This window comes from Cygnus atratus, chromosome 14, assembly GCF_013377495.2.
Source record: "Cygnus atratus isolate AKBS03 ecotype Queensland, Australia chromosome 14, CAtr_DNAZoo_HiC_assembly, whole genome shotgun sequence".
Taxonomy (NCBI): domain Eukaryota; kingdom Metazoa; phylum Chordata; class Aves; order Anseriformes; family Anatidae; genus Cygnus; species Cygnus atratus.
The window spans coordinates 4,890,336-4,904,639 of record NC_066375.1 but is presented as its reverse complement, the minus strand read 5'-3'; the positions used below and the strand labels follow the sequence as shown (position 1 = coordinate 4,904,639).

The 14,304-nt window shown below is 48.0% G+C and overlaps 1 protein-coding gene across 1 annotated transcript in view; it reads left to right on the top strand.

The window, feature by feature from the left end:
• COL23A1 (collagen type XXIII alpha 1 chain) overlaps positions 1-14,304 on the top strand; it is a 175,946-nt gene that overhangs the window by 115,452 nt on the left and 46,190 nt on the right. The window contains exon 3 of the mRNA XM_035560637.2: positions 9,346-9,390. Coding sequence (XP_035416530.1) covers positions 9,346-9,390 — 45 coding nt within the window. The remainder of the gene's footprint in view (positions 1-9,345; positions 9,391-14,304) is intronic.

Sequence of the window (14,304 nt, the reverse complement as noted above, 5' to 3'; positions counted from 1 at the left end):
GTTATGTCTCAAGTAGGAAAATGTCTCCGTGCCAGGCTAGTCCAGTGGGATGGTTTTATTTTAATATATTTGGAGACTCTTGGCCATTAATGCATTTGGCATTTAATATATTTTGTTCTTTTCTCCTCGGTTCTCATTCTTTCTGCTGGTACTTCAGCAGTGCCCTTCATCGGCTGCTCTCCAAGCTTTCCCTGGGACCCCCTCCCACATGGAAACCTCCTACCAGGAGCCAGCCCTGAAACCTGCCCTGCAGACCCCTCCAGAGCTGAGCACTGGTGGAGCACTGAGCCTCTTGTCCTCAGGGAAGAGCTTAATTTGGGTCAAGGCAGGTATTAATATACCCAAGTGACTTAATGAAGGGTACCTGTGAACTTCGGAAGCTCCTAAATCCAGGAGGTAACGAGGGACTGGTGCATGCGGAGTGGTTGCTTTCCAGTTGTCTAATTCCTCCTCCATGCAACCCCACTTGGATGTCATTGGGAAGATGGAGGGAATGCTTAAAATAAAAACCGTGGCTCGGTGGTGTTTAAACTTAAACCAATGGTTCGCATGCTTTAGGGGGGAAGAAAAAAAGGTTAAATTACCGAGGAGAAAACTCTCCCAGCAATGCAAAAGGCAGAATATTTCCCTCCATGCTTGTTAGACACGGGCTGTGTCTGTCAGATACACCGTTACGTACTTGCCTGCTCACAAAAGGTTTTAATTTCCATAGAACCTAAAGAGAAATTACTTCATACTCGCTGAGTTGTGCTGGGAGCGTACCGTTAGAGCTTAAGTTCTTGTAAGATTTATTGTGAATGTATCTGCAGAAGGGGGGAAAAACCCTGTGGCCAAGAAATGCCATGGCCTTTCCCATGATGGCAGTGGCCTTGGCTGGTATGGGTAAAACCTCCGAGCAACTCCAGCCTTGTTCATCGCAGGGCAAACCAGAGGACTTACGTGCTTGTCTGGATTATGTTTATTTTAATAGAAGCTAAAAATGAGGAAATTTGAAGCACTGTATGTGTTGTATTTAGAAGCTTGTATTGTTTATTGAGCATTTTTCTGTCAAAAACTAACTGCAATTTTAAGAGTTTGGGTGGTGTGATGTGCACAGTATAAAAATTTACGTGCAGAGAAAAGGGGAAAAAATCCCCAAACTCACCTGGTCTGCCTCCGATGCATTAAATCAGCCACCTGATTCACGTGGGGCTTTTGCCTGTGCTGCGTCTGGCTCCTTTCTGTCCCACCAGCTGCTGGTTAGAGGGCGTTTTCCTGGCAGCGAGCAGCATCATTTCGTGCCTGCTGCCCCTCTCCTCAGGCACATCTCTAGCTCCCCAAGGTCACAATGGCGTTAATAATAGCTCTGCCCTGTGTGCCGAGCGGCATTTTAACAGCATTGCTCAGGGTACCTCTCCCAGAGCTGTTCAGTGACACATTTACTGGTAGAGCGGAGTTCCTGATGGCTGAATCATGTTTCCTTTAAATGACGCTGCCCAAAAGATCACCCGTCTCGTGCGCCGTGCCTGGCACAAGCGGTGAATCGAACCGCACGCGGTCAGCGATCGTCTCGTGCACTGCTCTGTGCTGCAGCGCAGTTCGCCACGCCGTCCCCTCCTGCAGCTCTCCGCCGTGGTTCCCTGGCTTCAGGGGTTTGCTGGTGGCAAACGACGTGCCACAAACCTTGGAGTTTTTCCACGGGGATGCAAGTAGTGGGTGTACCTGCAGCGCCTTCGTTTATACCTGCGTGTGTTCGTGCCCCAAGTTCTGAGATGGTGCCAGGTGCTGGGTGAGACCGGTCCCAAAGCCCTGCGCCTCATCCCTGTTCCAGGAGCCCCTCAAACAGCCATGCCAAGGGAAGAGTCGCTCTATCTGTGTGCAGGAGAGGACTTCATTTTCCTCTTTTCCCTGCCGTCAGTAACTGGCTGCTTGCAGATGGTCTGCTTTCTTAGAGGGACTTGTGGGATTAAAAAAGGGCAATGTGAATCCACACCCATCCCGTGTTGGTGCTCAGGCACGTTGGGAGAAGGATCATCTGTGTCCATCTTGTAGCACTTTGCAGGACAGATGCCTTCTTATGAAGTCACTGTGGTAGTTACGCTGAATGCTTTACATTGAGAACAATTATTTTGAAACAGCCAACATTGTTCATGGCCATAGCTTAACGAGATTTATTTGTGTAACCCTGCTGTCAGTGTGATAAAACATGATTAATTTATTTTCTGTGTAGTACAATCTTTACTTAAATTTCACAAGGGCTTCAACAACACCAGCTTGTTGCTCATCACCTGGCCGGCTTGCTGGAGACTGCAGACTTTTTTGGGAGCCAAACTGATGTAATACCATTAGGTTTTCAAAATCAGTCATCAGCGTTTGATCCTGGCCAAGTTCAGCTTAAAAATAGAAGCTCCAAATGGTGGCTGCAGTCAGGTCAGAGCAAAACTTAAATCCCCAGCGGTGTATTCTTCAGCTTCCCCTTATCTGAAACATCTGCTGGAACATGCGTGTGCTGGTGGGGTCTTGCTTGCACCACCACATAGAAGAAACTATTCCTAGCCACGGACCTTCCTCCTCACGTGTGTTCTGCGTGGAAGGAATTTGGCTGTGCGGTTTTGATGTGGCTTGTTTCACTGAGATGCGCTTTTGCTTTGTTATTTGAAGCATGCAACAACGTGGAGCCTTGGCCTGGGGTTAACGCAAATAATGAAAATAGAAACAGCTCCCTGAGCTGGCCGTGGAAGTCTTTGATGGGCTATTCTTGGCCCTCTTCGTTACGATGATGCTTGTGAGGAAGCGTGTAGAAAACGAGGCAGAGGAGGAGGAAGTGCTTTCTGCATGCTGAAAACTTGCTGGGGGGGAGGAGAGAGGGTTTGCAACAGAAGAGAACTGCTGCTTTTGAAGATCCCAGGAGGAAGAATTTAAGAGCTCTTTTAAAGACGCTGAAATTGAGACTTGTAATAATGCAGCATGGGATGAGCTTTGAAACAGGAAAACTTTGATTTTTATGTTAAAGTTTATTGGTAACATGGAAGCTAAATCTGTTGGTGATACTACTGTGATCGTTGTAAACATGCTCCTAGGACCCGCTTGGCCCTATCCATCTCTTGCTTTATGGTTTGCACGTGGCAGATTGAGCTCTTGGTTTGGGGAAGCTGAGAAACGAAGGGTGGGGAATCCTGCCCCAATGGGCGCCAACCAGAGACCGCATCCTCAGATGTGCTCCCATAAAAATAACATTTAAATGCAAAATATAAGCTTCTTTGCTTGAAGTCCATCGTGTATTTACTCCTGTGCAGTTACTGGGATCTTTTCTAGGTCTACGAGGAGCGGGGTTATTCAGCTGCTCTCCAAGTCCTGTCTTGCCAGTTTCTCTTCTGCAGTTTGTGCGTATTGAGTAATATGCAAAATGACAGAGACTATTTTACATTTTGCTGTGGGATCCTGGGTCTGGAACAGCTAATTCTGATTGTAGATAATAAGCATTAGTTTTGAGTACTTCCGCGCTCCAAAAATGCAATTCATCAAAACCCAAGTACTTTGTGTCAGATCTGAATGTTGCACTAGAGATTTTGTAATCCAACATGTCAAACTTGTTTAAATGTGAGCTCGTAACTGAAAACCAAAGGAAGCAATAAGTGCTTCATTATCTTGCTTACCTTATAGAAGTGTCTTACAGTTTTTTGGGGAAAAGAGAAAACGAACGCATTGCTGCAAGCAAAATGCACAACCGTTTCTTGGGCTGTAGAGGTGCTCCCAGCGCATTGCATGAGTTTTTTGGGTTTGCAGGCATGCTGGTATCTTGTAGGGGAAGTTTACTGACTGGCGCAGAGCAGTGCTCCACCCCACCTGCTGAAGAGCTGGGCATCTCGGTCCCTGGGGACTTCTTGCCTCTTCCAGGAGGTGGCTTTGTGTTAGCAAGTACTTCAGCAGAGAAGAGCCTACTTGCACGTGCCTTCTGAAAGAGCTGTCCTTGGGGGTATCTGCTCGTTTGTTCCAGGCAATGATTTGCTTAGGATTTTTTAAACTTTACTAGGTATTTTGAGCGTGCAGAAGCATATAGGTATGATGAACAGAGGTGGTCACTGTTCTCATAAAGAAATGCAAAAGCCTGTGTGCCTATGTGTAGGCGCCTGCCTTCTGAAGGGCTTTCAAAGCTACCGTCTCTGCCCAGGATTTGCACTGAAGCAGCTGCCTCAGCGCAGATGTATAAAGCTGAAATCTGCTATGTAAACCTTCCCACCTTGCATATGGCAGCCCGCACAGCTGCCAAAATGTGCATCCTCTTGGTTTAAAAAGAAGGCGGGGAGCACTCCGTACATCTGCTCCTGCCCTGTGCCAGCGCATTATCTGAAAGTGGCCTGAGCAAGAGCAGCCATAACAAAAGGCAAATAGCCCGTGTTTGATGTGAGTGCAGTTGTGGCTTTATTCCAGTCACTTCTTAATTTATATTTCAAATTCAGTTTATCTTCGTGCCCTGGTGACTAAACAAAAGAGCTGTACGCACTTGACTGTTTGAAGAAACTGTCTCTGGGTGTGGGGAAAAAGGGAAAAAATGATTTAAGGGGGTGTGTGTAGGGGGGAATCCAGAGTACTGGGCGAGCAGCACAACCTCACTTGCCTTAAATGTAGCGTGATCGGCGCTTTGGTTTGTTTCAACATGTGCCTATATATCATTTCACTCTTTGAATGATCTTGAATATTATTTTTCCCTTTGTAACAAGCATCCACCCAAGGGAAGAGGAGCCTTTGTTGGCTACAGCTAGGAAAAACACTGAAACGCCCCAAATTTGCCTCTGGTCTTGAGTTGTGCCATCCCAGGCTAATGTATCTCTCCTGTGGGTTTTGTTGCTGGTGGTGAAGGTTACGTTTGGGACACGGACTCGCTCTGTCACCTCGTGTAGGGATGGTTTAAGGCTGTTTCCCCCAGCTCTGCACCCCATCTCATCTCACTGGGAGCCCCTCGTTGTAGCTCAGCTGTAGTTAAAGGAGAGTTTGTGGCGTAAACCTTTGGTGCCCAGGTGCTCTAGCCAAACCACACCACCTCGAATGCTGCCCGGTTGTTCCAGCTTGGGTCCTGGAGCAGCCTTCTTCCCCAGGAGACTGAGCACAGCTCCCCAGCATGTGGTGAGGAGGATGCTTGTGTGCATCCTTGCTCAGGCAGGCTGCGTGGGGGCATATGAAGGGAAATAATTCCTTGCTTGTTCTGTATCTTGAAAGCAACTGGATCACATATGGAGCTGCAAGGAGCTTTCCTCCACTAACAACCAGAGCTTGCTTTCTGGGTGGCTTTTCTACTAACATAAACCGTAGCCCGGGACTTCAGAGTTTTTAGGGCTCTTGGACCAAATTTGAAATGAATCTTGATTTTTTTTTTATTTTTTTTAATTTGGAAAACCTCTGTAGACTGTAGGTGCTGCATGTTTCCAATCTGCGTCTGGTATTTGCTTTGAATCTTTGGGTCCGTTGGAATCCGGAGCCAAGAAGGTTCATGCAAAACGTTGTGACCCAAAACTGTTTAATCTTCAATCTGTGGTCTCAGAGTCTGCAGTCTGGCCTGAATACCTGATGAGTATCAGCTGAGCAAGCATCGCAGAATCTGACTTCTGTCCATGAACCATAAACCTTTTCCCCAGGGAACAAGAAAGTAAATTGGCCTTTGTGCAGGAACAGCCAGCTAGAGCGGGGCTGCAGCTTCCTAGTGTTCAACACCAGGCCCTGCGGTACGCTGCAAAGGTCTCCTTCCTTCTAAGTAAAGCCATATGGAAAAAAAAAAAAAAAAAAAAAGGCTTTTCTGAGAGTGGCCGAACCAACCAATTTGTTCAAGCTATTCTTCTGGTTGACTCATTTTTAACCAGAGGAGAAAAACCAAAAAGGGAAGATTGAAGACAATTTGAAAAATGCCAAAAGGGAAGAATGGGAAACAATGTAAACCACTTCAAGCTCACAAAAATGAAAATTAGAAGAAATGCCAATTGCATGAGTGGGCGGGCCCTCCAAAATGGTGTAAAACTTGATCTTTTTTTGCTGGCATTTAACACCCACCTTAATTTTGGTAAACACCAATTTACCTTATGCCCATCAGCAAGGCAGGTGGTCATAACGTTCATAAACTCGTGCAGTTGAAGTAACAGGGCCCAGCAATGCAGCTTCCCAAGTTTGAGAATGTCAGATTTAATTTAATTTTGAGGGGCAAAATAGTGTTTGGTACGCGTGGTGCAACAGACCTGCTTGCCCTGGTACTGATGGATTACTGAATTTATAGGGCGACCCAGTTTGCAGTTACTCAATTTGCAACGGGCAAATTAGTTCAAACAGGGATAATTTACTGCCCTGTGGAGAACTGTGTTATTTGGGCTCTTGACAATATTCTGCGAGCTACAGAACCAATGTTGACTTTAATTTTTCATTTGCTTGCCCGCAGTAGATGACATGCGTGGCCACTACCCAGCAGAGCAGCTGAGCCAACCCCGTCCATTTGCTGTGAACTTTTAACCTTGTTTCTGCAGCTATTCCTTAGATGCACCTATCACCTCTTCCTCGTAACGGCTCCAAATAGCAATGTATTTCGTGCTCTTCCTTTGTCTTTGTGTTATTAAATCTGTCATCTCGCTGGAAGGCTCGTGGCGTTGTCAGGAATCGCGCGTTGTGCTCCGCGCTCAGGCTGTTTAGCTTGAACGTGACACGTTGTTTAAAAACAGACCGCTCCATGCTCTGTGTTCGTTCTCCTCTCCAAGCTGTCTTTCATAAAAATGTAAATAAAGAACTCCCAGTACTGATACAGCGGGGCTGGGATGGGTAGGAGAAAAGGCCCAGCGATTGCCCAATTGACATTAATGCAACATAAATCTTAATTATATTGAACAAGCATCAGGCTGCAGGATCTGAGCAGTCGGAGTCGTTAGGGAACAGTTTACAGTTAGCATTTATCTTCAAACAAATTCCCAGGCCTCCTTAATTTCCATTGTAGCCTCCTAATGGGGTCTGAAACTAGACACGTAACTTGGATTTAATGTTTAATGGTATCTGGATCAGGCAGAGATTTTTCTTCCATCGCACGAGCGCCGGTCCACCTGAATGAGCCCTGGTGGTGTTCAGGTGCAGCTGCGGCACCTGCGGGTGTCCGGCACCTGCTGCCACGTACCTCATCTCATCCCCAGTCTGGTGGCAGCAGCTCTGCTTGCGAAGCTCCTGCAGATACCTCCCACCACGATTTCCGTTGTGCAGACTGGGCTTGGCCACACGTGCGCGGGTCCGTGGCCCGGGGCTGCGGCTCGCTGCCGAGTGCCCCAACCGCCCGCTGGAGGTGGCGGTGTCCCTCCTGGTCCCTGCTCAAGTTCTCTCAGCGGAGACTTTTCCAAATTCGGCTGTTGAATGGCAGCAGGATTCTGTATGTTCGGTCCAAGTTGTTTTTCCTGCTCTTCCAGTTCGATTTCTTTGACCGATGCTTTTTTTTCAGACAAATACAGCAAGGGGAATGGAAGAGAACGAATTTTATTTTCTCCCTCATCTTTGGTTTGTCTCAATGGTTGCTGCGAGCGTGCTGTACTCATAGGTCCAGGTGTTATTTCTTTTCTTACAGATTCCCTTCTGGAAAAGATAGACTGTAAAGAATTACACGATGTAGGCAATAGTCAATTTTTACCTTATGGTGTGAAGTAGTAAGAAATCCCTTTAAGTTTACTACCGATTTTTGTAGTTGTTTAAACAGAACGTTTGGTTTCTCACACTCTCAATCCTCGGGGCCCAACCTGAGCTTTATGGGAGCTCGGCACGCTCTTGCCCACTGGCACCAGCCCTCCTCTAACCGAGTTAAAAGCATCGCTACCAACTCATTAGTCCCTCGTTTCAAAACCCAGCCTCTCCTCCAGCTTCATTGGCACATTCCCTGCTCCCAAGAAACGCTGTGCTCCCCCCCTGCCTCTAGCAGCAGAGAAGTAAAACTGTTACGGAGCCGCTCGAGGTGAAGCGCGTCGCGGGACTGCGAGGGATTAAGCCAGCCCCGCGTTTCGAGCAGCCCCCGCAGCGGGTGCAGGGGGAGGCTGGAGGCTGCTGCGGAGGCATTTCGTAATGACAGGGGAAAAGGAGAGGACGGGCAGCAACTCCCAGCAGTTGCACAGGGCCTGAGCTGGGCACCGGCACGCTCGGGGTTGGCCCGTTCCCCTGGCTGGCATGGAAAGGGGCTTTTCTGCCCCCCAGGAACCTGCCAGCCAGCTGCTCGAGGAGCTCCCATGGATGTTTTCGACCGACCCCTTGCAGGGTGTGCCCTGGGCTTGTACCTGCAAATTGTCACCTCCGTAGGGAGAGCGGGGACCGGCGTCCTGCCTGCGGTGCCTGCTCGGGGTGTGCTGAGGGACAGAGGGACAGGCGGCTGGTGGGTTTACCCCGATGTTAGAGAGAAGAGCCCCAGGCTGCACCTGGAGGTCCAGTCACACGTTTGGGCACAGAAATGTTTATGCAGAAGGGGAAATCTTGATAGGAGCGCAGGAATATCTAGGGATCTTTGTTTATTGTCCTTTGCACCTAAACGCTAACAAAGCAGCAGAAGGCAGAGGGAGCAGGGTTGTTTCACATATAAAAAGTGAGCCCTTGTTTTTGTTAACGTTGCTGACACCCGGTAAACGCCTCCCCAGCGCTGGCTGACCTCCTGCAGAAGGCTACCAGCAGTGGCTTTTTGTCCCCATCTGGCCACGTGTGTATTGAGGGCGCATGGAAGCTGCCAGCTCCCAGCCATGGGAGCCTGCTTCCATCAAAGATTGCAAAACCTTCGCCCGGATGCGATGTTACAGCTGCGTCAGGACCTGGGTGCTCAGCTTGGGCTGCAGCGGCGTTCTGTGTTCTCGTCTACTGCTTATGTGCCTTTTGTCCTTGATTTGAGGACATGCTGCCCCTTGCAGCTTTTTATTGACCACTTAGCTATTGCTGCCCGGCTGGGTAGGAGAAGAAGCAAATGTTTTATATCTGAAATAGCAGGTGTATGATGGGGTCTAGGCTGCTTCGGCAGTCAACGTGGGAACTTCTGACTTGGATAATGGTTAGGAAGAAAAGATTTCTGTTCCTCACTTTGGTCGCTGTTGTGACTTGCAAGATTGCAATTGAGTCCTGGAGCACTTAAGACCCGGTTCCCTTTGCTACGTGGGCAGTGACAATTTCAAAAGCTGCTTCCTAGCTTGCCTAGAAGCCTTGCCCCTGGTTTTTCACTAGAGCAATGTATTTTGCCCAGAAGTGTTTGGGATGGTTTGCAGCCTGCTGTTTGTGGTGGCCGGGGAGCTGGGGAGGGCAGGCGGTGGTTTCGGATGTAAAAGGAAGGGCTCGTGGCTGCCCCCTGTGCCCTCTGCCCATCGCTAACCCTCTGCTTTGTTTCCACAGGCCCTCCGGGGAGGCGAGGGAAGCCTGGACGGCGCGGAGAGCCCGGTGAGCATCGCGGTCACCCCACCGCTGTCACGGGGCAGGGCACAAACCTCCCGGTACCGATACCATCACCTCTATCTGATGGGCTGGCTCCTGGTTAAACCGCAGACTGGCCTCATTGGGGAGTCAGATTTTTGCCAAATGCTGGTTTATATTAATACTCTTTTGTCACTTTGATATCTGGTGCGTTTTCTTCTGTCTCGTGGACTGGGAAAGCACCGATGTTGTGTCAGCTGGGGAGCAGCGCTGCTCGCGTTCTGATTTTAGGTTGGAGAGCGGAGAGATGTGGTTGGCACTGCGCTGTCTAAGGAAAACAGTGACCCCAGTACAGGAATGTACCTAGAAAGCTGCAGGTAGTTTGCAACTACCTCTACTTATCAGAAAACAGATAAAATTTTACACACATTTTCTCTTAAGCTGTTGAATTTTGAGTGAATTAATGGGGACCAGGGAGATTTTTACTTAGCCGGGAGGCTGCTCTGTGCTTCTCGTTGGCTACAGCAAATACCCAGCTGGGTTTTCCAAACACAGAACTTTCTGGCCATCAATTTTTACTTTCCTCTCTGGGGAGAGGGAATCAGGGTTTTGTTTTGCAAGCTATGAGCTGATCTCTGTGGAAGACAGACAGGCATTTCCCTTCTCCTCCATCGATGTTATTTCATGGTGTTTTCTGAGGCATTTTTGCTCCTGAAGTATTGGGGATTACTCGCAGCCAAAAGATGGAAACTGCACTCGCAGGGACAATGAGGGATCCCAGTTCTCTTCATTAAACCCCATTTTCCCAACAGTTGTGCTGTAGGAATAACCACCAGCTGGCTTTGATTTTTGTCATGTGTTTTTGAAACATAACTGTGCTCCTTAAAGCCCTTATTAGAGTACAACATTCAGCCGTGGTGAGGACTGCCGATGAATCTGGAGTATTTATACGCAGGTATTTATGTAAACGTTTTCCGAGGTGTCTTCCTTGTCCACAGAAAAATCTGGGAGGCAGCTCTGTTGCTCACAGCGCTGAGCTCAAGCGTGCAGTCTCCTTCTCCCTGCTTCACACGACAGCTTCTGAAGGGCCACTCTCGTCACGCTGCAGCACACCCGTAAGTGCTACCCGAGTAGCTCCGTACAGACGCCAGCCACCTCCACGACAGGTGATACACTGGCTCCTGCGTGCCCACACACCCTCAGCGCTGGCTGTGGTGGTACGCCCTTGAAAAACTCCAAGCAAATGCAGAAGGCAGAGCAATTCATACCACATCAATGCTGTCATCGGGTCGTGGCATCTCGGAAGGCTCGCTGTCGTGTACTGTCACCTGGGAGGTCTGATGTCGCATTGCAGCTGTCTGAGCATCCATCTGAAGAAGCAGAAGGCTGCCAGGGAGTCAGTGCAGGACCAGCAGGAAAACAAGTCATGAAATAAAGATGCACAAGTTGTTAATAATTGATATTTTTCTGATTTTTTTTTTTTTTTTACAATTGCAAAGGAAAATCGAGGAGAGCGGGATATATCACTGGGAAAGGGAGAGCCACAGGGCACATGGCAGCAGCGGCCATTTGAACTGATTTCTTCTGAAGTATTTGGCTGGCAGCAGCAAACACCGCCGTGCATCGCAAGCCACACACGTGTGCACAAACACTCGGTGGGGCAAAGCAGCTAAACCCAACTGGTGCGATGCAGCCCCTGCAGACTGCTCTGCTCTGCTGTGGATAGAGATGCAGAGAGCAGGCTTCCCTCTGCATATTGGTTTTGGCTGAGCTGCCAGATGTTTGTTTTCATAGAAAGCCTGAATATATATTTCTATATTTGTTGGAGAACCTGACCACACATAAACCAGGTCCTTGTTCCTGTGCTACAGCTGATAAACGTGAATAAAACTTTGTTTGCCTAGAATGATAGCATCCACCCCCAGGGACCCGACGTGGTTATGGTCTTACAGCCTCCAGACAAACACTATTGAAGAGCCAGAAGGCTCAGTGCTGATTTCAGCCCTGCCAAAGGGAGAATTTCTTTTTTCTGACAGTTGTTGAAATGGTAACGTTGAAAACCTTTTTCTGATTCACATTGAAACTTTCATTTCATATCTTTTATAAACAAGTAGAGAAACTATTAAGAGATCATCCTGTCCCTTTTCAGTCACACTCTCCTGTTGATTTAAAACAATTCTCAATTCTACTTTTCTTCTACTCTGATGGATTCAGATCATAAAGGAAATTAATCCAACAGCTCTACATTTCTCTAAGCTAGGAATTTGTCATCTTGAAAGCACACCGAGTCAACCATTCTCTACTACAGAAAGAAACAATACCATTAAAGACCCATTTTAAGCTAATTCTATATAAAACTGAACTAGTTGGACTGTTTTGAAATGGGGCAGCGTGGTTGCACAGGCTTCAGAAAGGACTGAAAACCTGAGCGTCCTGTGGCGGCACGGTCGTCCCCGCTGTCATCTCGCTGACCGTAAACACGAAGCCCAGATACGTCGGGGAGCGTTCCTGCGGCTGTCAGTCCAGCTAAACAAAGCCCGGAGTTATGGAGTCGGGAGGTGCTATCTGACCCGCTTTATTTACTCTAGCAGCCGGCTGGCCCTGGGAATCTCCCCTGAGGCTCCAGCAGGGGACCAGCCGGTGCCATGGGGCTCTTGGAACAGGTCACTCGTGCCCCTGGCAGTACCTGCTCTGCTCCAACACGTCCCCAGCTCCATCAAAATGTGTCAGCACACGCCGGTTCCCCCACCAGCCCCTGAAAGCTTTCAGCTAAGCAGGATTCCCTTCTTTTTGTAAAGATTGGTCCATCCTGGGGTATGGCTGAAGGATGGATGAATCGTATCCAGGATATGGGAATTTAATCTGGTTACGTGTCCAGGTCTCCATGTAACTGGACTGTGGGCTGGCAGCTTGATCCAGAACTCAGAATCCCTTCAGAACAACCAGGAAGAAAACACATCTGAAATGGGATGTCTCTGACTACATCTTTACTCCCAGCACGTGAAGCAAGATCTGGTTCTGGACGTAAACCTCCCATCCTGACGGCGTGTTGAGGGCAGTTGGCTCTTTCAGGCACAGAAATTGCCTATATGGGTAGGCCTGGAAGGGTTATCGTTATTTGACAAAGTATTTCTTCACTGGAAAGTGTTGACTTAGCAAAACTTCTGTCTCTGGCAGCGAGTTTTGTTTACAGAAATTTTCTGTTTCAGAAACACTTGTAAGGAAAAGGTTTTGAAATTTTGAAATGGGATAAAACGTCCTTCTCCCCCCACCCCAACTCTGTTTCCAAATTTACATTACACTGCAGTTGTTTCTTCAGCTTGAACTTCTAGAAAAAAAAAGTTTTGGTACCAAGTAATTTTTTAATTATTCTGCTACATCTCTTCTGTTTACAGAAATATCCCAGTTTGGAACAGGGGAAACTCTAAGGCTCTTTTTAAGGAACGAGAGCAAAGCAGTTTCTGTGCAGAGAAACATGACTTCTCTCCCAGCCCTACACGTACTTAAGCCCCATATTTTACCCATTAAGACTCTTCCAAGCCTCTTGGCCATGCGATTGTACAACCGTAAACGTCCAGTTGTTCTTATTCAGTCAGCGCATGTGTGCGTGCGAGTAAATTGTAGAGGGCTTTCTATTTATTTGGGAATTTCCAGTGCTCCTTGCGCTTTTGCCATGATTGTTCTTGTGCATACGCCACCGTAGATGGAGGAGTGCTTTGGCTTCTACCGAGCGTTAGGAAAAATCTCATCTGTCCTACATTTGCTCTCAGCAGCAAGCCTCTTTGCTAGAACGTGCACCCGCGCTGAGGCACGGACAGGAATTACTGAGGCCAGCAGACAGGGACAGCCGCTTCTTCCCAGTGGTGCAAAGCTGATCCGTGACTTCTGCGTGCTGCAGCTGTCCCCTTCCTCCTTGTCCATCACTCAGTTGCTCCCCTCGCAGCATCCTAGCTCAGTAGCTGTGTGTATAAACACGCAGCACGTGTTTTTGTGGAGATATTTGTGTGGGCATTTGTGAGTTTTGGGTATACAGAGTAACGTTAATGGTAGTCAGTCAGGAAATCTGGGTCACTTGTTGTAAAAGTTTCTATTTTCCACTCCCTCTGGCACAACTGTTCAGATTCCTAAGGAATCTTTTGGTGTATCCAAGCATCTCCGTGCCCTGGCAGTTTCGGAGCCTAGCCTGGTCCCCTAGCACAGCAGTAACGTGCTGCGCGTAATGGAAAAGTGTGGCAAATTTCCCTCGCTACAGCAAACCAATCATAGACCAAATTTTATGCATTGCAACTTATTTTGTCTGCCCTCCTTTTCCTTCTGAACTAAGCCCCCAGGTTTACTTGTTATCAAATTTCAGATGTACAAAAGCTATTTCTAACTCTTATAATAATTTCTAACCGGTTTCATTCTTTAGGGCTTTAAAAATATTCGATCTACTCAAAATTATTAGCAGGGAATTCTGGCGAATTTCTCTGAAAAGAGCACGTGTCCTGTGCTGTGTGCCTGCACCTAGGAGGTGGCCAGGTCGGGGACAGCCCCTTGGCACGCAGTGAACTTCTGTTTGCTGCTGCCTTGCAAAACGCTTGACTTGCTTCCACAGGAGACAGCCGTCTTGGGGCTGAGCTTTTAGAAAACACGTTCTGCAAGCCAGCACATGATGTTGTTCTTAGAGGGGAAACAAGTTTGGTTCAATAGGTTTCACTTTAAGCCTTAGTGAAGATTCACTGGCCGTGACTGCCGCTGAAGAGGAGCCTAACTCCCCAGGTGTCCCTGGGGAGCATCCTTCGTGGCATCTACAGAGAGCCCTCAGCTTTGAGCCTTGCATTTTAAAGGAGCACTTGCCTGCATGCGCTGGGAGAAAACGGTAGCTGGAAAAAGGAAAAAGGCAGCAAATTCCAAGGAGATTATAATTGGTAGCTGATTGAAATCCCATATTAAAATAAT